A 25,372-nucleotide genomic window follows, 5' to 3' on the forward strand; every position below is an offset into this window, starting at 1 on the left:
ATTATACATGTCGGGAGTGAAATGTGTGTCCTGGATACAATATAGATTGGCGCGTAAATCTTTTAAATAATGAAACCCCTTAGCCTCTTAAATGTTCCATTTAATCCTCTACAGTTTACAGAAATTATGTTAAGGTTGCTAGTCATTCGGCTGAAGTAAGTTAATGGTGCAAAATTCTCTATCCCATTCTTTAAAAGGCTTCACATTTTCATAAAAAGGAAACACAGTTATACAACTGGAAAGGTCCATAGACGTAGAAAAACAACATAGAAAACTAGAACATCGGATGCAAAACAGATAAATAAGACAATAACAATCATAAGAGATGGAAAGGAGTAAAGACGCAATCGGAGCAAAACGATAAATTTCAAAACATCGAAAATTGGCAAAATGTGATAAAAGTTATAAGGCCTATGCTAAATATACATTTGTTCTAAAACTAGAAACCAAAGGGTCATTATACGTCATTTTCCCTTTAATACATTACTACATACGAACCTTTATGGTTTAAATGTTTTAAAACAAATTGAAAATCAAGTAATTGATAGACTTTTATGGAGTATTCTACTACATTTCCGTATAACTTTCGTATACAGTCCACTCTCGTTATCTCGACATCGGATATCTCGATATTCTCGATATGTCGATGAAAGCTCAATGTCCCAACTTTTTTCCTTCTTTATCTATATAAATAAACATCGCATATCTCGATTTTCGTTATGTCGAATAATCGATATGTCGATATAAAATTTTGTCCCGAGTCACGATTTTACATGTATTTACTGTGGTTTATCTCTAAGTGCGAATAACTGGAAGTGTCGACAAAAGGTGAGAAATGTTTTCTTTGATACTCTACCGTCCCGCTTCGCCCGGCTGCTCCCGATACTGTGCGGAAGGAAATTGATCCGTTAATTTGATCAATGATCACACATTTGTAATGTCGTTAGCCATTAACACTTGGGTAAGGCCTGTCACTTTAACTGTCACTTTAACATCAATTAACTGCAATTAATACACAGTTTGCCGAAAGGCCGAAAGACTAATTGTTTTTACAAACAACATTCCAAAATGCATTGGGTCATATTTTTGCGTATATAAACCGTCGCACATTTGAAGAATGTTGTTCTATCATTGAACTTTAACAGTCATTATCATGGCCCCTCTTGAAAGAATATTTTGAGTTGTCGGTCGATTGAACTTTGCATTTCAAACTACAAAATGTACATGTACAGTTCAGTATTCCGGAACGTGATTTACGCATGTTCAGATTGAAAACCCTCGTCTTGATTGGACGTCAATTGCATCATAACTTTAAATAGCAACATAACCGGATGTTTACTCGACAGTTAAGAAAAATTAAAACCGCACGTGTTCATGCAATTCTGTTATACTTAAAATGACATTTTAAGCATTTAAATAGCAAAATTAATCGTGCTTAGTAAAAACACGTATATATCAGGTAGAGAGTATTATGCCACACGGTGACGGCTTTAGTAAGACCACTTAGCAATTATTAAGGTGTTAAAAAACAAGGTAAATTTTCGTCTCCTTTTTTCTTTGAAAACGCCTAATCGGATATCTCGAACTCTCGTTATCTCGACATTTTTTCTTGTTCCCTTCGACTTCGAGATAACGAGAGTGGACTGTACTATAAAATGTTTACAGCTTCAGACTTCAAAATCTTAATATCTGCAAACTAATATATATTCAAGTAATTGATAGACTTTTATGAAGTATTCTACTACATTTCGGTATAACTTTCGTATACTATAAAATGTTTTATGTTTACAGCTTCAGACTTCAAAATCTTAATATCTGCAAACTAATATATTTTTTCTAAGTGTAAAAAACGGTGTGAAATTCATGTTAACTTAATAAGAGTGTATTGTGAACGTACACTACGTTTAAACGTACATAAAAAACGTTTCTAACGTAGAAAAAAAAATATCAGCAGTTTATGAAACAAAACATGTACATGTGTTTCTAATGCCGTGAATTGTGAGAAAAGTAGGCACGCGACAACTTTTCAACGTATTAATAATAATGATTTACTATAAACTATTTGTAAGGTAAAAAACCATATATAAACACACATTAGTTGAATAGGGGTGCTCAATATAAAAACAAAACATAGCTGCTATTTGACAAAGTCATATTTTGAACGTTATAGCAATCCAAAGACACTGTGACAATTGAAAAACAACAACAACAAAACCCTGATAATTGTAGTTTATTGCTCCTCAGCATTGGCCCGGCATTCGTGAAATTCGCAAGCACTTTACAAAGGACGAATTGAAAGCTCCATATATTCACTTTCAAGATTGTTCGTGCGCGTTGTGAACGAGTTTTGTTTGGCGATAACAGTATATCCAATGAGAAGCGCTACAAAAGATTAAAAATCGCTTTGCGTACACAAGATTTGATGATTATTCGTAACGGTATTTAATATATTTATGATTAAGGTTTAGTTCCGGATTTATATTGTCGAGAAACAGGCTGCAATACAGCTTGTCAGTTTAGTTCTCATTATTATATTAGTGAGTGACTAACCAAGTCAATATATATTATTTTTATGGTATTATAGTTAATACATGTGCATACAAGGTAAGTAACAGAAATCATGCATGTACGATGTGAATCTAAATTTAGTTTAACGGTTCATTTTAAATTCCTGCAACGATATCTATTCATACGACACACGAACACTAACTATAAAGACGAATGCTTCGGTTATTGTAGAAAATATGTACGAAATATCATCGTCACAATCGGCTTGGGGCGCTAATTTGTCTTTGCTGCATTTTATGAAATTCGTCTTCAATGAATACTTTTTCTTGCCTATTTTTTGTTATGGTAACATGTTTAATCAATACATTACAATTTAACACATATACAAAATCGTATAATCTCGCTTTAATATACAACAGACTTGCTTTATATCATGATCATTTGTATCAATCATGAGGAAAAAAAAAAGAGCCACGTAACAGGAAAATGGACCTTAGGGCGATTGCGACCATTTTGGCTCCAAAAGAGCAGTCTGATCAGGATCCAAACTGTTCAACATTCAGTCAGTACTTCTTAAGATGTTAAGCGAACACTTTGGATCCTGATCAAACTGCGCCTGAATTGATCTTGATCCAAACTTTGTCTAGTGAAAGTTCTAGTACATAAAATGTGTGAATATTTCGTTTAAAAACCGATAGTTATAGACTTATAAAAACATGTGCTGCATTTCATTTTATATTCAGAAAGAGTTATAGTGTTTATATATGTAAAGTGAACACACAATATATAATGTTCATATCCATTCATATCCACGATCAAGAAAACTATCAATATAATGATGGCTTAAACAACATACATATTAATTTTCACTATGTCCTAAATTAACAAAACAATAAAAACACAATGACTTACAAGGAACTCAATATAACATACCATACAACAGTACCCCGGGTACGGTAAATATTATTAAACGTACCGGGAATTTAAACGCTAAATCGGTCATTGTCGGCTATATTTGTATAATAAATTATATTCACATTTATGTCAATTTTCTGTAAAATGGCCTCTTTATAATCGAAACTCATACTTAAAAAGCATGATGATGTTGTTGTTTTTTTAAATAGAAGTTTGTTTAAGATAATCGGTAGCGCGTTTCACGACATCTGACTTTGGGCGGGAATACAACTCGGATACAGTCTAATATCGACCGGGCACGATTAAGTATATTTACCGTACCCGGGGTACATGTAAGTATACTTAAGAATACCCGGGGTACATGTGAGTAGTACCTGGGCCGACAATGACCAATTGAGCCCAGTTAACAGGTACCCAGTTTTTGTTTGGTCACAATATAACCAAAAATGGTCAAAAGGTACCGGAAAATGGTTAAAATGTTTATATAAAAATAGTTATACAGTTTAATATATCGAAAAAATGTTTTGTTTTAAGTTAATGAAGAATAATAAGCATGTTAACTTGCTACTGTGTCAAGCAAAATAATTAAAACTTTCTTGTGACTTTCACGGACATACGAACATCCGGACCCAATGTTATTTTCTTCAGAAGCTGTGTTGCATACTTTTTTTCTAAATAAAGAGTATATATGGGTGGGTTGGAAATGGGATTATTGATGCAAATACCCATGGTTCAGTCTTCATGTTCATTAAAAAGAAACGTAAAGTAGTACTTCTTGGACATTTTCGGGATGTTGATTTTTATCTATAAAAATATTACAGGATTTATATTTTAATAAATACGCATATTTATTAAACCTACCCAAAACTTTTTAACACATCGAAAGTTATTGATGGTGACACCTCTGCATCATCTGCAAAAACTCTAATTATTTTTAATTTCTTATCACATAATATGGGAATGATGTCAACAATGGTGTTCTGAAGATTAACTTTTCTAATTGAAATTGTTTCTGCTCCGTTTTTAATTTATTTGATTTTAAAATATGCTACATTTGTCTCGTTGTTGTTAATGTCCGCCATTTCGGTAATGCAATATGAAAATTATTTGTTAAAGCGAGATTATAAGATTTTTTATATGTGTTAAATTGTAATATATTGATGAAACATGTGACCATAACACAAAATAGGCAAGAAATATTATTCATTGAAGACGAATTTCATAAAATGCAGCAAAGACAAATTAGCGCCCCAAGCCGATTGTGACGATGATATTTCGTACATATTTTCCTACAATAACCGAAGCATTCGTCTTTTTAGTTAATGTTCGTGTGTCGTATGAATAGATATCGTTGCAGGAATTTAAAAAGAACCGTTAAAGTCTCTATAACGCTCAAAATCAACGAAAATTTCGTTAAGTATTTCGTAAAATAAAGTTAACACCTTAACAATCAGTGTTCCTTATAGCAATAGCCAAAATGTCAACGCTAGATGAGGTATGATAACATAGATTTTTGAAGATACAAAATGCTCGTTTTTAGCTCGACTATTATATATGAAATAAATATAGTGGAGCTATCCTACTCACCCCGGCGTCGGCGTCTGCGTTAGCGTCTGCGTGCAAATGTTAAAGTTTTCGTACTACCCCAAATATTTTCTTTCTCCCTTCACATATTGCTTTCATATTTTGCATACTTGTTTACCAACATGACCCCAACCTATAAACAAGAGCAGTCAACTCTTATCAAGCATTTTGTCATAATTATGGCCCCTTTTCCACTTAGAATATGCAGCAAATGTTAAAGTTTTCGTACTACCCCATTTATTTTCATTGTCCCTTGACATATTGCTTTTATATTTTGCATACTTGTTAACCAACATCACCCCAACCTATAAACAAGAGCAGACAACTCTATCAAGCATTTTGTCATAATTATTGCCCCTTTTATACTTAGAATATGCATATTATTGATAAATCTATGTTAAAGTTTGCGTACTACCCCAAATATTTCCTATATCCTTTGACATATTGCTTTTATATGTTGCATACTTGTTTACCAACATGACCCCAACCTATAAACAATAGCAGACCACTGTATCAAGCATGTTTACATAATTATGGCCCCTTTTACACTTAGATTATTGAACATTTTGCTTAAATTGCCATAACTTCTTAATTTATGATCACATTTTATTATAACTTTGACAAAATAACACTTACCTGAATACCACCATGGATTCCACCCAAACAATACCCCACGCCCCTACCAGATTCCCTCCCCCTCCCCCCCAACCTCACTATCCCCCCGCCAATTTTTTTTTTAAACATCATCTAATAAATCACCACACCCCACATTATACCCCCCTCTCACCCCCACCCACCCTACCCCCCCACCCCAAAAAAATAATAATATTTTTTAAACATCATCTAATAAATTACCACACCCACATTATACCCCCCTCTCACCCCCCCCCCCCCCCTACCTCCCCCCCCCAAAAAAAAAATATTTTTTTTTTTCCTTTTTTTATTTTTGAAAGATCGTCTAATAAATTATTGAATATGAACAATTTCCCCATGATGGCTTACGTTATACTGTCAAGCAATCGAATAGTCGAGCGCGCTGTCCTCTGACAGCTCTTGTTATTTATTTGTGGCCACAATTAATTCCCGCGAATATATCTGTTCATACGACACACGAACACCATTTTAGTGTTCATGTGTCGTATGAATAGGTATGCAAAACAATAATAAAAACGAGCATTTTGTATCTACAAACATATTACCAGACCACATCTGACGTTGAAATTTCGGCAATTGCCATAAGGAACACTGATTTGTAATTGGTTAAGTTTATTTTACGAACAATTGTACGATATTTTCGTTGATTTTGAATAGTAATGTTACTTTAAACTAAATTTAGATTCACATCGTACATGCATGATTTACATGCTGGCGAATTCGACTGTACAGCCTTTTTCGATTTCAGAATTAAATATCTGGCTTCTTTCGCATTTTTCGACACATGTTCTTCTTAACTTGTATTTTAATTTATATAAAAATATATGTTTAATAAGTTTTTTACACATTCTATATAAATTAATAAATATTTGACAAAATCGTGTAATCTCGCTTTAAAGAGTATTTTTAGTGTGCATATTCCACCCATAGATGAAAGTTACAAAGTTGGTTGTTAAAGCAATTAAAAAATGTAAAAAGTGTTCAAGTCTTTTTTATTTAGATCAAATGCATGCTATATTTGTTATAAACATACATATGATATACACTCAACAAAAGTTTAATGATCACTATAATACACTACACACCTGGCGTGTTTAATAGTCTCTATTAAAGCAATATATTATAATACATGCGATAGGTGCTTGTACCTATAAATTTATATAAAAATATGTTTACTATTATTATAAAAAGCTTCTACAACAGTGTAATGAGATATATAAAACACTTAAAGGTTAATGCAAGTAACATTAGGTTCAATTGGCTGAATTTTAATTTTTCAAAAATAAAAAAATTATCGGTTTAGACAGTTTTATTTTTATTTATTTGGTCGACTGCTCACTTTTCATGCTTTTATTTTTATTTATCCCCCCCCCCCGACTCAATTTTTTTGAAAAATTTCCCGTAAAACAAATAAAAAAATGCTGGCCTTACGAGAGGGTAGGTATGCTGGAAGGAAAGTAGATACGTCGGCAGAGGGATCGATACGCATATACACAATAAGGTATGTATATTTACATATATGTTGATACATAATTATACGTAAGGAACATAAATGAGAACTTTGGAAGGTAGGTACATGGACATGTAGGTTGGTACGTAGATAAGTACGTAGGTAGGTACGTTGGTAGGTATGTAGGTAGGTATGCAAGCAGGTATGTAAGTATGCAGAATGGTAAGTAAGTTTGGAAGGTTAGATGGTGTGTAAAAATGTAGGTGTTCAGTTGTTTAGATAGGCGTCTTACTACCTGGTAAGTATAAAAATAACATGAACAAGTCTATCATATCATGACGTATAAGAACAGGGTGCATTCTCAAATAAATATAATGCTTGTAAACATAAATAACACTGATTTGTTGCTATTACATTATGAAATCACTACACATAGTGGAAAATATTAATATGTAAATAAGTGGAACGCTTGAAATTTTTTAATTTAGTTGTTACTAAAAAGATGTACAGCAATGCTTTTATATACAAGTCCTTGTAAAACTTGTGATCTCTATACGATCGGATATATAAATGATTGTATTAAGTGCTTTCACTTTAAGATTATACACTTCCATTCTGTTATGTATTACACATTGTATATTTAATTTTGCTTTGGCGATCGAAGGCTGGCACCAGTAGATGTAACTTTCTTGGAGTATGTGGTTGTCTCTTTCTTTGGCCGCGGTTTGCTAAGCCAGTTTTGGTTTTGGTTATACTGACAACAGTTCACTACGATCGATGCCCTTGTACTTAACAAATAGCTTGCCTTCAAAAGACCAGGCCTTTTCGACACGGGTCGGCTCATTTAGACGTAGGAATGCAAGCACCTCGGCTTTTGTTTTTGTCAAATCTTCGTTGATGTAAATGCCTGTTCCCTTTAGTGGTTTTTGCGCGTTTCATTACATCGATTTTTGTTTGTCGTCGCACAAATTTAACAATCACAGCTCTATTTTGGTTCGGCATTATACTTCCCGAGCCTGTGGGCGATATCGATGTCTTTGCATTCAAGCTGCAAGTTTAAATGTTGATTCATCGTTTTTACCGGTTGTCCCGCAACTGCAATTGGCGTTTGATTTTCTGAATCGTATGAGAGGCCAGATATACACACACTGTTCCGGCGACCGTACTGTTCAAGGGCATTTATAGCGGCCTCGTAAGTTTGTTTTGTGGATTGGTTTAATTGTTTAAGAGTGTCAATCTCTTGATCCTTTGCACTGAGCTGCTCTTTAAGTGAGTAAAAGTGTTGCAAAAATTTAATTATTTTCCCGATTTCGATTGAGGATTATCCGTATAGCACTTTAACATTTGTTTATGTCACGAGTGTTTTTGTGTTTGTTAAAATGTAATTCTTATTTTATCTAAAAAAACATTTCTTAAAATTCTCATTTTGCCAACCGATTAACAAGGCTCTTTAAGACCTACGTTCCCGCTCACTACATTCAATGTCAAAAGCATTTATACTCTTATGATGCCGACTTCTACGACGGATTCGTTATAATCTTACTCCAAATTTAACATAATTAATAATTCGTTAAACATGTCACATGACGTATATGGTGTCAAAATGGTTTATGTTCAAAGTCCAAAGTGCAAATAAAGTCTACTCAGGTTCTCCTCTGTTTGTATTTCATGTAGCCCAGTTTGCATTATCCAAGCTGCTACAAATATGTATTGTCTCGTTTCAATTCAGAATGCGTTGAGTTAAGTGATACTTTTCGATGAAAGTGTGGTTTCGATGATAATCCAATAAGTTTTAGACTGTCAAATTACACACACTAAGTATTGAAAGCCATACCAGGGATCGTATTCCAGAAGCATCTTAAAAGTTAAATTTTATTCTTATCCTTAAATTGGAAAATTTTATTAAGTGTTTCATTTCATATTTCAATAGATTGGGATCAAGATATACATTTTAATAACATCATTATTGATTATGCCTATGTTATTCTAGGAATACCAAAAAACGTGTGTTTCCTTATTTAGTAAAGAAATACAAAGCATTGTAATTTTGAGCTTAAGTGAAATTATTTAAGAAATGACTTAAGATGTTTCTGGAATACCACCCCTGGAGCTTTCGTACGTGTACTACGGACTTCGTCAGCGGAATGAATATCTACTGTTGGGAAACGTTAACACCTGCTAATTGTCGGGGTAAGCGATGTAAACGTATGGTCCCAGGTGTGCGAGAGTTGGTAGCGGCCCTCGTCCTTGTTTAGCGCCGGTGTTAGTTCACGGATGTAAATAGCCTCTTTGACCCTCTCTCGAACCAAGATGGCTCACGGTCCAGAATCCTAACGTTCTCCATTGTGAGTATTTGGTCCGGTTTACAGACATGTATATGCCTTGAGACCTCAGATGATGTTGAACTCCGTAACATGTGTTCCATAACTCGTGCTTTTAGATTTCTTTCAGTTTCACCAATAAAGTCCATTGAACACTATTCCTTTGGATGGCCATCACATTTGATATGGTAGATAAGTCCGCAGATGTGTTTCTTGTCTGGTTTGTCCTTAGGGTGAACTAGGATTGTCTTAGAGTTTTATGTGGCTTAAAGGATACGCTGATGTTGTGTTTAAGAAAGGCCCGCTTCAACTGTTCAAGTAACATTACTACTCAAAATTAACGAAACTTTCGTACAATATTTCGTAAAATAAACTTAATTAATTTAAAATCAGTGTTACTTATGGCAATTGCCGAAATTTCAACGCCAGATTTGGTCTGGTAAAATAGATGTTTGTAGATACAAAATGCTCGTTTTTATTATTTCCCGCAACGATATCTATTCATTTAACCCATGAACACTAATATGGTGTTCGTGTGTCGTATGAATAGATATATTCACGGGAAATTAAAATGGAATTAATTGTGTCACAAATAAATAAAAACGAGCATTTTGTATCTTCAAAAATCTTGTAATCATACCACATCTAGCGTTGAAATTGTTGCTGTTGCTATAAGGAACACTGATTATTTAGGTGTTAACTTTATTTTACGAAATACTTTACGAAAATTTCGTTGATTTTGAGCGTTATAGAGACTTGAACTTCGATAGGAATAAAATAATTCGCTTCTGCAGGATTACGATTTCGTAAATCGGGTTTTGGGTAAGAGTGGTTAGCATTTGATACAAACGCTATCAAAAAATAGTGTGGTTTAAAATACATTTCGATAATAGGGAAGGAATAACAGAAAATGGATTTCCACAAAGGGATGGAAGAACAAAAAATGGATGTGTTTATCGTTGTAAATTTATTGTTATAAGCAATGGATTAAGTTGTCATTAAAGTGATATTATGGGCATCTAACAGTATATATGCGTCTATCGCAACCGTTGTTTATTTTTGGTGTTTTCACTTCATATACAATTATATTTGTTAATGCAGCATCAACATACTATAACAATATCCCGGGAAGAGAAAAATTTGAATATCAGCCGTACTTTCGTTTTGACAACTGACGACAGAAATGATTCGATGTACGATGTGAGTCTAAATGTAGTTTTCATGCAGATTCGTTCATACGACATAAAGACACAATTTTGTATTACGGATCATTTCGGCTTAGAGAACTGGGTGAGTCATGTAAAATATCGAAAATAATAGATTTTTTTTTATAAACAACTGGTAGCAAGATGAGTTGTAGATAATTGGTCAGTAACCGCATTTTAACTAATTCTTTTGACCTGTTAATTCTTTTCAGCTCAATTCAACAGTAAAAAATGCCCATAATATCACTTTAAGGTAAATACAATTTAGTTTTTGTTTTGCTGTTGCATTTTTTTTTTCATTTTTTACCAAGCAAAATATTACATTCTCGATACGTTTTTTTATTTCTTCTCACATTTTCAATAGGAAAGTATTAAAAGGAACAGTTAAAAGTGGAACTATATTTACGTGAAACAATTGGTTATTCGGTCGTCTGGAATATTGTGTACATGTAGGAGGCTCGACAAGAATAATTATATTGTTATGTCAATTTATCATTTGTCTTCGATAAAATGTGTCAACGGTAATCATGAAGCAGGATATATAGAATACATGGTTTGTGCCGAGATGGAGAAAGTGAAAGTTCGACCGAAAAATAAAAATAGGGCTCGCTAAAGCTTTTTCTAAGACTCACCGGATAAACTTTCTTTATCTCGGCACCAATCATGTATTCTCTGTATTTACAAAAACTGATTTGACCGCATGGCACACACAATAGAAGCGTTCATACTTTCATCAGTAATGCGACTATCATAATAAAAGTTGTCAATTTGAACGTCTGTGAATAGGTCCAAATACAATCCAATGCATGGCTAAGATTGTGATATTTTATTTCCTAATACATGCATACACATGTTAATTGAGTGTACGACGACTCAGACGAAGTATAATTTTGGAAACATCACTAAAAGAGAAAAATAATGCATTTGAATATCAACCGTACTTTCGTTTTGACAACTGACGACAGAAATGATATTTGTGAATCTAAATTTAGTTTTAGTTCAGATTCATTCATACGACACACGAGCACTAAATCCGATCCTAATAAAAAGACAGTTCCGGTCGGCTTAGAGGACTGGGACAGTCACGTAAAATATCGAATACATTTGTATAATATATATTTTTTATAAACAAGAGGTAGCAAGATGAGTTGTAGATAATTGGTCAGTTACCACATTTTAAATAATTCTTTTGACCTGTATTCTGTTCAGCTCAATGTAACAGTGAAACATGCCCATAATATCACTTTCAAGCCTCTATAACGCTCAAAATCAACGAAAATTAATAATTAAAGTATTTCGTAGAAATAAAGCTAACACCTAAACAATCAGTGTTCCTTATAACAATAGCCGAAATTTCAACGCTAGATGTGGTATGATTACATAGATTTTTTTGATAGAAAATGCTCTTTTTTATTTATGTGTGACACAATAAAATCCATTTTAATTTCCCGCGAATATATCTATTCATACGACACACGAACACTAAAATGGTACCAATTTAGTGTTCATGTGTCGTATGAATATATATCGTTGCGGGAAATTAAAATGGAATTAAATATGCAAAACAATAATAAAAACGAGCATTTTGGATCTACAAACAGCTATTTTACCAGACCACATCTGGCGTTGAAATTTCGGCAATTGCCATAAAGAACATTGATTTTTAATTGTTTAACTTTATTTTACGAAATACTTTGCGAAATTTTCGTTGATTTTGAGCGTTATAGAGGCTTTAATTGAAACGCATGAATACATTTACAAACTTAAAGACAACTTCATGCAGGTTGAAAGTAATGCTGGAATCTCCTTCTTGAGAGCGTTTTTCGCCTGATCTAGTTATAACTAGTCAGAAGGGTACATCTTATAAATCGGGTTACTAGAATATCTTTTATCTCGTTATAATTTGTATGGTTTATGAACTTCGACATTTCGAGATTCCACTGTACTTCGAAGGAGGTTGTCAAATGTGTGTGGCATGCGTTGTACTTTAAGATTTCCTTATATCATTACATATTCTTAAAATAGCGATAATTATGTCAATACTCTTCAAACGAGCTTATTTCGATCTATATCGTTCTATTTGGAATTTAAGGACCACGGATAATGCATATGTGATTTGTCGCGGTAGGACTGAAAATAGTTTTAAACTGTTTAAAACTCACACATTCAAATAAATTAAAAACTCCAATTATAACGCAAAAGTTTGCTTTCAAACAAAGTCGAAGTCTCTCGTATGATATCTCTCGTATGATATACTGCTTTTGCTATTTAAAAATAAAACACATGTTGTATTTCAGGTACACAAATAACTGATAATTGACCACTTTAATTGCAATTATTGCATCACTACAGCCGGATATGTTAACCTATTAAGTTGAACGCCACTATTGACTGTGACTAAAATACAGCATCATACCGCTTGCTTGGCATGTAGATACCGAAATACACAAGAATTAACCGAATTTTGAAGGAATTTACATAAATTCATATTTAATAGCGGAAACTCCTGAGGCATATTGAATTTAATACGTTATTCATGTTGTAATTTAATACATCCCCAAACTGAAAGCATCACGAAGTTACTAATATACACTACTGAAAGAAACCACGGTTTTATGGTTCGAGACTGAAATGATTAGCTATTCAGGCAAACGGATCCTTTTCAGTGACATAAACACGTATGAGACCGTGTCGGGTTGCACTCTATGAAATGCGGGTTACCCCTTGATTTTACAAATAAACACAATGGTGTGGATATAGCATTTTACACGCTCAACAAAGCATTATAGACATAATAACAAGGTCGTTCTAACTCACCGGTGAATAGATTTGCTTCATGTAAGCCTAATAAGCTTAAACGTGGCATGTTTACATGTCAAAAAATTGTTTTGTAAAAAAATAATCGCTATATAGGTGTTTGGCATAATATGGTATTCAAAACATGATTAAACAATCAGATAACAATATTCTAATAATTTAGTATAAATAAACGTATTAAATCAAAAACCTAAACTCAAGACTCCAAAATGCTTCACTTTACCAGATTTGCTTTTCAGTTTGCATGTGAGTTTCAATTTAGATTATAGTCAAAACAGGATTGTTAGTGTGACCCTTTTACAAAACATAATTTATAACAATTAAACAATCCGAATAAAAGAGCGATGCTTGAATTAAACGATACGCGACAAATTAAACGTACAGTGAGTTTTTGAGTTACAATGGACACTTGAATGTGGTACCATTATACCATTTAAAACCAGGACATACTTTGTAATATAATATGAAATATTTTTTTACTTATAATATAATATGAAATATTTTTCTACTTAAAGCACACGAATTCGATCTAAGTATATTATTAAATATACAACATATGCAGTTTGCAAGTCTCAACTGAAGTAGAATATACAATTTTATCATACCGCTACATTGATATTTGTCTGATGCAACGTTGAAATTGTGTTTATCCTATTTGAAGTACCCGCTGAAAAATACCAATTAGAATGCTGAAATGAACCATTTTATCACATGGCTCACATCTCCTATCAATATGTCAATTGGAAAACAAAATGTGTCATGCATATATGATATTGTACATTTTGTGTGTTGCTCAAATAAAAAAGCAACCACAACCAAAGAATGATTTTTAAATAAAATAACTCGTTGAAAAGTAAAGTATACATTTTCATGCGACATTGTCTTATACATTACGAAATCAAATCATTCATTTTTTGTCAACGATATTAATTGGTTACTATAGTCTTTCACATTTGAACCATTTACGTTCACGTACTTCTAAGGCTTTCAATATGCAGGTCCCCCTTATATACATTACTTGCTGTGATTTGTATTTTCTATTTATCCCTTTCATAAATAAACGCACGCCATAATATAAAAAAAGTCACACGTGTGTACAAATACATAGATGTTATTACAAAAGTCAATATAACGCTGTTTGTTTGTAATCGCTGTTTATAAAAGAAAAATCGGTCGAAATCTACTCACCTTGTACGTGCAAAGGTACGTGGCGAAAAGGGAATGAATCCACAGGCAAGCACATCGCCGATAACAAAAACAACCCTTGGAAAATCTTCTGCGAAAGACATGTCGTCGACCACATTCTTAAATCAGAATAACAACAACCAAAAGAAATTATAGCGTCCGAAAGCATTGTCCTGAATTTTTACTGCTATTTTTGTTATAAATTATAACCGGTGTTCAGCAATATTAAAACAATCTATTTGTACTCTGCTTAGTATCTATTCCGCTTAAAGATATCCTGTGTGGTTATATGATAAGCGACACATGAAACCTGATCTGCATGCCTTATGTAAGACTTAACTGCATTATCAAGACGCACACCGATTTTACAAAATGAAATAAAACAGAATGCAGTTGTACTTCCTCAAAGACGGTTTACATTATCAATGATATGATGTATTTTGATGCATAGCGTGTTTAAATGAAAACATTTTCAAAATGCTCATACATGTCCAGCCTAAAATAAATGTTGCATTATGGTAAATTTAATGGTCTTTTTATCGAATATGTCTTGTTGCATCATTCAGTTACATAATTGTATATACATTGATGTCAGGAAAGTACTATTTAAAAAAAAGTTGATACGTTTTTGAATATAAAAAAGATAACCAATAGAATTTACATGAATATACACGTTCGTCATTTTTAACATCAAGTCCTATTATTTGCGATTATTGACCGACTTGTAAAAACACGAAACGTTCAATATCCCATAACCAACGAACCTTCGATATTCGAACCTTTAGTTATTTTATTGATTTGTCAATTTGTCTGCATTAATGGCAATAATTAACCTGTGTGAAAAGTATCGTCTCAAATTGTGCTCGCACAGGCTAATAAGAGACGACACTTTTCTACTGCGCTCATTTAAATAAGTATTTCTGAGAAAATACTTTAAGTATTTTCTCAATTTCTGATTAAAGTATATCATGGTATTACAGGAAAACAAAACAAATAACGTCTATTGATAGCACTGTTCAAATATACTCATCATATATTTAAAAAAAAAATATCAAAAATCTAATTTTCGAATAATTTGTTCCGATGAATAAATTAAACCAGACCAACAGTCTCTAATTGCATGTGGTTTATTATGTTAAAGAGATCATCCATGAAAGTCATGCCACTTGTTAAGAAACTTTTAATAATAATAACCTAAAATTGTTTTTTTTTAAGCTCGGCGTTTTCGGAGAAAACACGAGGTATTGTCATCGCCAGCTCGTCGTCCGTCGTCCGCGTCGTGCTAAAACCTTAACATTTTGTTAAGGTTTTGAACATTGGCTCTAAAATCAAATTGCTTCAACCTACAACTTTGAAACTTCATATGTAGATGCACCTTGAGGAGTTCTACAGGTGTGCATACAAAAATGTTACGAGTTTTAAAAACACATTGTCCGACAGTTCATACATATCATTTGAATAAGACATATATATATGTACTGTTGAAATATGCATTTATTTCCGCTGTAATAATTGCCGTCAAGCTAATTTCTCAAATTGTCAAGTCCATATTTTCTAAAATTCAAAGGAGGGAGGGAGGGAGAGAGGGAGAGAGGAGAGAGAGAGAGAGAGAGAGAGAGGGTGGCAGGGAGGGAGGGAGGGAGGGAGAAAGAGAGGGAGGGAGGGACGGAGGGAGGGAGGGAGGAAGGGAGAGAGAGAGACAAAGAGTGAGAGAGAGAGGGGGAAGGGAGGAAGGGAGGGAGGGAGAGAGGGAAGGAGAGAGAGAGAGAGAGAGAGAGAGGGGGGGGGGAAGGAGGAGAGAGAGAGGGAGGGAGGGAAAGAGCGAGAGAGATATTCCTTAAAACTTGTTAATGCGACTCTCCTAATTTTTCGTTCTACGAAAACCAACTTTAAATAACAAAGCAATTTTTCTTTCTCATCGCTATAAATACTTTTCTCAAAATTGTGCGTGCCGTTCAAGCCGAATTTTACAAATAACAAATAAATCTGCATATCGTTAAGTAGGCATGTACTCGTCCGCAGTAAAAAAACCCGCTCACTCTGCACTGAGATATTCCTTAAAACTTGTTAATGCGAACTCTCCTAATTTTCCGTTCTACGAAAACCAACTTTAAATTACAAAGCAATTTTGCTTCCTCATCGCTATAAATACGTTTCTCAAAATTGTGCTTGCCGCTCAAGCCGATTTTACAAATAACAAATAAATCTGCATATCGTTAAGTAGGCATGTACTCGTCCGCAGTAACAAAACCGCTTACTCTGCACTGAAACTGTAACTTGATCCGAGCTTTACCTTGATTGTAGATTCCGTCCGGCAATATATTGCGTGAGACCGATACTTTTACAATGGTTTCTTGCTGAATTCTAACATGGAGTGCGATAACACTACAAATATCCACGTAAAAAATGAAGGCCATAATGCTTCGTCACAGGCCAGGAATTACAAGCAGTTTGTGGCCAAATTTTACATTTGACGTCTTTGGGTGACTTAAATCTGTGAGGTATGGAGAAGGGTATTATACGTGACATGTCATCTCGTTAAGGTGAACGTTTGTTGTAATTTATTTTTAAATAAGTAATAAACACTTATAATGCGGACAAGCTCGGATGACCCGAATATTTGCAAGAACTAAAGCACACACGCACCCAGATATACACCCTATTTGTTACTTACAAAATTCAACATTAATTTGTCAATAATTGATCTGAATAATTCGTTATTAAATAGTATATTATTGAAAACAAACAAAATGGAAAGCACATAAATGCCTGAATAACCTGTGATTAAGGAAAGAATAATTGGTGCAACACAGCAAATTGTGGCCATCACAAAACATTTCTAGACGTTTGTCTTCATGAAGATCACTTTTCTGAAGGAAATCTTCTACTTTCTTGGACACTGGCTTCTTACGTATGTATTCCCTTCCTTCCTTACCTTACATGCTTCCCAAACAACTGGCCATGTAGGTCAATACATTTTCCGCAACAAAACTTGAGGCAGTAAACAGTAAAAAGCCGCCAGCTGGTCAATAGTATACACTAGACATGGCGAACAGTACAAGTCAGTTAGTAAATCAGAGTCTTTAGTAACAGTTTACTGAGAGCACGAAGCCATTATTTATTATTATTATTTATCTTTATATTACGAATGTTAAGTAGAAATCTGTTTTTCGTTAAATGTGATCCCTGTTGGCTAAATTCAACTAATATACAACTATGGCCCATACGGTTTAGAGATAAGCATTTGAGCTATCAGTACTTGACCTAATGTGACAGACGCCTTATCAAATCATTCAATGTGCATGTAATCATACAACATCAACGTTTGTAATTCCATCAGAGCTTTTAGTCACGGTACAGTTAGAAAATGTTGTATCTTTACTATTATTTTATTATCAGAGGCATTTAGTTAATATAAACACTTCAAACAAAAGAAAATACTGTAACTGTCACTTGAGTAAAAGGTATAACTTAACATTTATTCGTTCGTGGTGTAAATACAGGGAAATGTAAATAAATGCAATAACTGTATGGCACATACTTATGTATTTCTTAAAATTAATGCATTGCAAACATTTAACAAAATATATCGCAAATAAAATATGCATTGTTTCTGTTGATTTTATAACCTAAGATTTGTAATTTTACTTGAAGTGGGTGTGTTCAATCCTGCACCTAATTTGGTGGCATAAATACACATACATTTAACCAGAAAGGTGATCTAAAAGTATGATTTTCTAAAATATAAGAATATTCTGTCTAATACATTTAACCTGATTGCGTAACTGATAATATTACTTGCATTAATGTTTTACCTTTCTTTGTAGCCCAAAAATCAGTAATGTCGATACATAAACGTATGTGGTTTCCATGCCTGTCCATATTGCGTTCATGCTTCTTCCGTTTTACATGTTACCATCGATACATACTTAACTGAAAAAAGCGTAGTGAGGTCAGTTTTTACATGCATATATTTTATTCGCCAGACTAATTTGCAACCCATTTACAAATACTCTTCTGTAGCGTTAACTGTCAAAATAAAGGATTTCCATTAAAACGTGTTTTACATTTCTATTGAAGGGCACTTTTTCCATGACTTTACCATGATAACATTCAATAAGTGGACTATGACATCACACTTACTATAACCTCAACAGCCAGAAGCTAGTGAAATGTTGATTCGGCCACCAAAAATAAATAATTCATATATAAGGCTTTTTCATTAATTGTTTAAAATACTTTTCTATGAAAGCATAATGTTACTGGTAAGTGAGTGAAATACATTGCCGGAAGTAATGTTTCCTTTACGAAGATAGCCATATAGTGCTCACCTGAGTTACCGGTACGCCAATTGTTGAAGACATTACCTGGTAAACTAGTTTTTGGATGCAAGTGACCTAGATTCGAATTAAGCCTAATTTTTGTCATAATAAACCTTTTGAAAAAGTTTCATAAAGATTTCGTCATTAATCTTGCCTCTACAGTAATCACAATGTTGTTTTTTTCTAAGCTCGCGACCTAGTTTTCAGACGCATATGAGTTATGACCCAGATTTGAAATCGGTCTTAGATATTGCCAAGATAAACATTCTGACAAAGTTTCATGAAGATTGGATCATAATTATTACCTGTAGAATATCATGTTTTTTTTAACATTTTTTATCTGGCCACAATGATTTTGGACGCATATGACCAGATTCAAACTCAGCAAGATATTGTCAAGATAAACATATCGACCACGTTTCTTGAAGATTGAGCCATACATGTGGGCTATTCTCCGAAAACAAGCTAAAAGATGACGATACAAGATGACAACCCTTACACAGGATGCTTACAATAATCTACCATGAGCCCTTTATGCTGATGTTAGCTAAAAATCACAAACGTCAGCACATGACTCCTTACCTGATACACAACGGTGTTTTCCTTGAACTGACGGATGCTCTGGTCCACAATCCCACTTCCCGGGTTCCGATGAATCTCGAATCCTCTAACTTTACTGCAAGTTCCATTTTGTGCTGTTATGTTCTCAACATATAATATATGTTGTTAAGATAACAGCACAAAATGGAACTTGATGTAAGAAATTCAAATCTAAAAACATAAGTATAATACTTATTTTATTTTTAGATTTGGATTTCTTAATTTTAATACTTGAGCAATACATATTTTTACAAAACAATTTTTTTAATAATTAACTGAAACACAAAATGACTTAAACCTGGCAATACTTATATGCATTCAGTGAGTAATTTTCATCAAACGGTGATATAAGGCCCTTATGCCCATGCAGTGCCTGTTATGTAAAGCCATTATACGCCATCAGAGCCTACTCTTTAGTAAACTGTGATAAAAGGTCTTTATACGAATTCAGAGCCTACTCTTTAGTAAACTGTGATAAAAGGTCGTTACTCATAGTTATGAGTAAATTTAGTATTCTCTATTCTTAAAATACTATTAAATACTCATCATCATTATCAACCATATCAGCATCATCCTATCAACATTATTATCATCATCATACAAATAATAACCCAAAGACAAATATGAGTGAGTGCTTGTATTTGACTAGGACTTTCGACATATAAATGCAAAAAACAATTCTTCTGACGCTCGTTTGTGTTCCATGTGCTACGGAAATCGACCTCAATGGCACCGCTCAGTTGATGAGTCTCGAGACGACTGTAAACGGTGTAACATCCTTGTTTAGATGTATAAAGAACTGAAACGATACTATTTAAATGATGTAGGGCATGTCATTATGAAGACTTAAGGTGCACATGTGTGGCATGTGAAAAGTGCACATTTATTCATAACAATTCGACGGCAAGTATATACCTAAAATCAATAGTTACGGTTTGAATAAACTGATCCCCGCCGATGCCCAAAGTGCTCACAGGACGCCCACAACGCCCATCAATCACGTTAAGTTGCTTAAATATTATAAATTTACAAATGTGAAACATTAATTTGTTCAAAGAAGCTGCTATTATCTGCAAGATTCATCCGCCACCACCAATCAAGAGAGGTGTAAATGACTTCACGTACACCCCATGCAATAATCGGTAGTAATTAACGATTCAGGTAAACCCGCGAGCGGGATACGCAACCGTACTGCTAATTTTTCTTTCCTTTTTTTCTTTTAATGGCAGGGGGACGAACGAGGACCCATGGCTCAAGACCGGTGTCTAGGTGCCTCTATCACCTCCCGAAACCTCTTATTTAAGAGAAATTTACAAATAAGCAGCTATTATTATACTGTAAAAAAATAAGTATTCTTTAGCAAAACATGTAAATAAAACATTATCTATCTCATTGCGAAAATAAACATAACAAAGAAACACCAAAAGCATCCCGTACACACCCGGACATCAACAAGGAACAAACAAATCACTAAAACCATAAAATCCATAAAATAATGCTCAAAAAGAATGTAGATATATCATAAGTATTCCCAGTAATATATATATATTGTGACGTCGTCAGCAGAAATCCGTACAAATGCGGTCGACGTTATTTTGGGCTACGCGTGATTGAGGCGTGGCGTTATAAAAATGGAAATAAAATTATAATTATATTATGAAAAACCTATTGAAACTTGAGATGTATGCATATTTTCGAAGAATGAAATGCCCCCAGCTTATCGTGCCATTCCTAAACCAGTTTGTTTTCAATACGCTGCATTGTCCGTCACACCAGCGTCCTGGTTTATGGCGTTCTGCGCGTCCTCACGGCGACCTTACCGCGTTCGTACTGCGTCCTTACGGCGACCAAAGCCGACCATACGGCGTCTGAGTGACGTCCTTGGCTATCATACTGCGTTTTTATTGCGACCATAGTCGCTTTGAGAACGCAATAGACGTACAAAGTACGTAGTAGTGTCGCAATAAGGTCGCCGTACGGTCCCCTGGCAGTCAATGATCATTTTCTGTGAGTTTGAGCGGCGACCACACGACGTCCATGGCGACCTTACAGCGACCCTTCCACGTACCTATTACGACTACTGCGTCTCTACGGCGTCCCTACGACGTCCTTAACAGAACGCCGTAGAACGCCGGACTTCGGCGACAACTTTGAACATGTTCAAAGTGGTCGCCGTGGGCACGCGTCCTTAGCAATTTTCGGCGTCCTCACTGCGACCAATTGCGTCCTTACTGCGTCCGTCCGGCGTCTATGGCCTCCTCACTGCGACCTGGGTCGCCGTAATGACACAGTAAGGACGCCAGTCCGGTGTGACGGAGGTATTAAATAAGGCTTGAATCCACATTAATTAAATTCTACATGTACAGTTATATTTTGTAACTGCGTCCTTCTTAATCTGTATGAGAACGCACAGACTATGAGTTTGAAATAAAGAATTATCCTGTCGGATTACGGTTACCACTGCAGTCACTTGTATATTCCTCTAATATAGTGCATGATTAATAGTTTGAAACTTTTTTTCATGTAGTGCAAATCAGTTCATAAATTAGACTTTTCATCACCATCACACTAGAGGCTATATGTTGGCTTAATTTTGATTGGATTTTTGGTCGAAATGTATTTCTTGACGAAATTTACGCCACGGTCGAATGATCAAGATCAATAAGTCAAATCTTAGGACAACTTTCATACCACTCTACAAGCCACATTCATTAACCTCTCTTGGTGAAAATTGACAGCAATATTTATCATATCAATATCTCGGTTTTGTTGGTAAAATAAAATCAAAAACAAGGTCGCAAGGCCCAATTTTAGAACAAATGTTTAGATTGACAACCGTTAGCTCGTTCCTTTACTAGAGGCCACACTTGTTACTTAATATTGTAACAACTCATTAAAAAAGTTTACATTGAAATGAAAAATTTCTTTAATTTGGCGTCATAACCTTCGTCAGCGTGACAAACAGTAAAAATCGATATTTTATCTATTTGTTGCCATGGTAACAATGGTTACCATCTGCAAAATGTTTGGCACTTTTAAATTACATGTATGATGTTTACATTGTGCGAAATCTTTAATGGATTGAACTCAATACACTGTAAAATATGTGGATATTTTCTATAAAAAAGACATGTTGCACTCTGATTCAACCTATTTTCTTAGATTCTTTTTGTTACTATGTATTAAATAAATATCATGTTGAAATAAAGATCATTGGCTGTAGGAAGTTTCATCATATATTTGACAAAACGTAAATATTTAGTTTGTTTCCGGATATTTGGACAATTTTAATGAAAATCATGTATTTTATCAGGTATGTATATTAGAGGTATCCGCAACTCGATTTTAAGCCGAACAAGGTGTCGCGCAGTGCTCGCGCATGCGCACTCATTTGAAACTTAAAACGAAAATTGTGGATCACACGTCTTCCGTTAAGTGAAAAAATTATTTAAATCACCGTTATTTAAAGGCATCGAGACCAAATACACATAGTATAATGACAGATATGTTTTCAAAATCAGTTACGCGTGTATATTTATGTTAGATAACGCCGATCAAGGCTTTGCTGACAACCAATCAGAACCAGACTTTCATGAAAGTATTTAACTGCGTAAAAGGGTTTTACCATCATAAACAACATTTGCTAAAACAGCATTGCAAGTCTTACAAGAAAGCATCACATTAATTAAAAGTATAGAAAATATTATGCATCACTAAACAATGCTTTCACAACATTTCTCAAGCATAATGACAATATTTCGTCTTACACACAGTGAAAGCAATGCGAAAGCATTGCGCGAAAGTACTTTAAATAGTTCCCTACCAGCATTAATATCTGAAATGACTACTAGCTGTATAAGTAACATTGTAATAATAAAACAGTTAACAAGTCATAATACTACGCATTGAGAAAGCAAATTTCCTCGAAAAGATATAAATTATCCGAGTAGAATTTAATTACTACGGCATGACCTTCGACATTGCAAATGGCCGAACTATTGTAACATTCAACCCGCGTTCAATTTCAAAGCTGGCGATTCAATTTACAAGTAATGGTGATTCAATAATGGAGAAAGCATTAAATGGATTTAACAAACATTTGATAAGGTTTGTTAAACTAGATATCAACAAGGACAATTTGGATTATTAAAGTTAAACAGGTAAGGCCTTCTTATGTGTACATATTTCGGACATATATGATACTCGGATAACAGTAACACAGGGTATTACATTACTTCATTACAAAGAGTACACAAGGGACATAAATCTTGTATAACATATAATAGACTGGCTACCGGTTACATTCGGTTACATTCCAATATAACATATATCTATCAACATCCCTCTTTCTTTAAAAACAATGTTATTAAGATCCATTAACAATATCAATTCAAATGATCAAGACAATGGTTTTAACTCTTAAAATAGTCTTAACTTATAAAACTAAGATCACTTAACAATAATAATCACTCTTAGAACAGTCTAAACATATAAACTTTTACAAACTTGACTAGAATTAAACATATTCAAACAGTTTGTCATTTCTTGACATTTTAAAACTCTGATCAAATTATCAAGCTGGTAGCTAAATTCTCTTTCCTAAAATCTAATCTTCAGTCTTAGACATATGAAAACTATTCATTGATTTCACACAAAACCCTCAAAACACTGGGGTCTTTGAATGTTTTCGCGGGGCCTTAGGTTGTATCGGCTCGGGCCGGATTCCGAAGCTGCTGTTGGTTCTGATTCAGAGGTTGCTGTCGTGTTGCCTGCTGAAGCTGTTGCAGTCATACGAGTAGTTTCAGGCGTCTTTGGCGCGCTTTGATTACGAGTTTCAGAATTCATATCGCCATAACGAGGCGGAGATTGCTCGCGAATCTGCACTTCGACTTTTGTCGGACGGGTATGAACACGATTTCTGGCATACAGCCCACTTTCTTCACTACGCACAATATATCGATCACCATTGATATTTTCAACTATGCCTTTCTGCCAGGGGCTTTTTGCTCTGCTTATGGAAATACACTGATTGACTGATTTTTACTTTTGGTTGATCGTGCGCTTTTTGATCGAACCATGTTTTCACAAATGTCTTACGATTTACTCGCGATTCACAACTTGGCTCTGCTTGCACGTGCGAAGGTACCATGGTGCGAAGCTTTCGATTCATCATCATCTCAGCAGGACTCCTCTTGGTGTCGGCACGAGGGGTGTTTCGTTGCTCCAGGATCGCCTCCATCGGGTCCGTACGCGACTCGTGGCACTTGATGATCAGCGTCTTCATGGCTTTTACAGCACTCTCAGCTTTACCGTTTGATGCTGAGTGGTGGGGCGACGTGATGTGATGCTTTATACCCCACTTCTGTGTAAAGTTACGGAATTCTGTGGACATATACTGGGGTCCACCGTCGGTTATCAGTTCTCCGGGAATTCCGAATCTAGCAAAGCGTTTCTTCATTTTGTCAATCACTTGCTGACTGGTTGCCGCTGTCAGAAGATCCACTTCGATGAAGCTTGAGTGGTAGTCTACGACGACGAGATATAATCTGTTCTGTATTTGGAACAAGTCCGATCCGACCTTGTCCCAAGGTCGTAGTCCATCACTATGTTGTTTCAACTTTTCCTGTTGAGGGGGAGGTTTTCTGTCCTCACACTATACACAGTTTTTCATGAACTCTTTCAGTTCTGCTCTCATACCCGGCCAGAATATCGTTCCGCGGGCTCTTCTATCCATACTATCATAACCATCTTGCACACTGAGAGTATCTCTGAGAGGGTGATATTGTCCGAGTTCAGCACTAATGTCACTTT

General features: G+C 34.6%; 1 protein-coding gene across 1 annotated transcript in view; it reads right to left on the reverse strand.

Annotated features, from left to right (window-relative positions):
- Nucleotides 1-14,848, reverse strand: part of LOC127879755 (streptococcal hemagglutinin-like) — a 43,674-nt gene extending 28,826 nt beyond the window's left edge. The window contains exon 1 of the mRNA XM_052426802.1: nucleotides 14,643-14,848. Coding sequence (XP_052282762.1) covers nucleotides 14,643-14,808 — 166 coding nt within the window. The 5' untranslated portion in view covers nucleotides 14,809-14,848. The remainder of the gene's footprint in view (nucleotides 1-14,642) is intronic.
- Nucleotides 14,849-25,372: the final 10,524 nt, after the last annotated feature.

The sequence above is a fragment of the Dreissena polymorpha genome, chromosome 4 (genome assembly GCF_020536995.1).
Source record: "Dreissena polymorpha isolate Duluth1 chromosome 4, UMN_Dpol_1.0, whole genome shotgun sequence".
Classification (NCBI taxonomy): Eukaryota; Metazoa; Mollusca; class Bivalvia; order Myida; family Dreissenidae; genus Dreissena; species Dreissena polymorpha.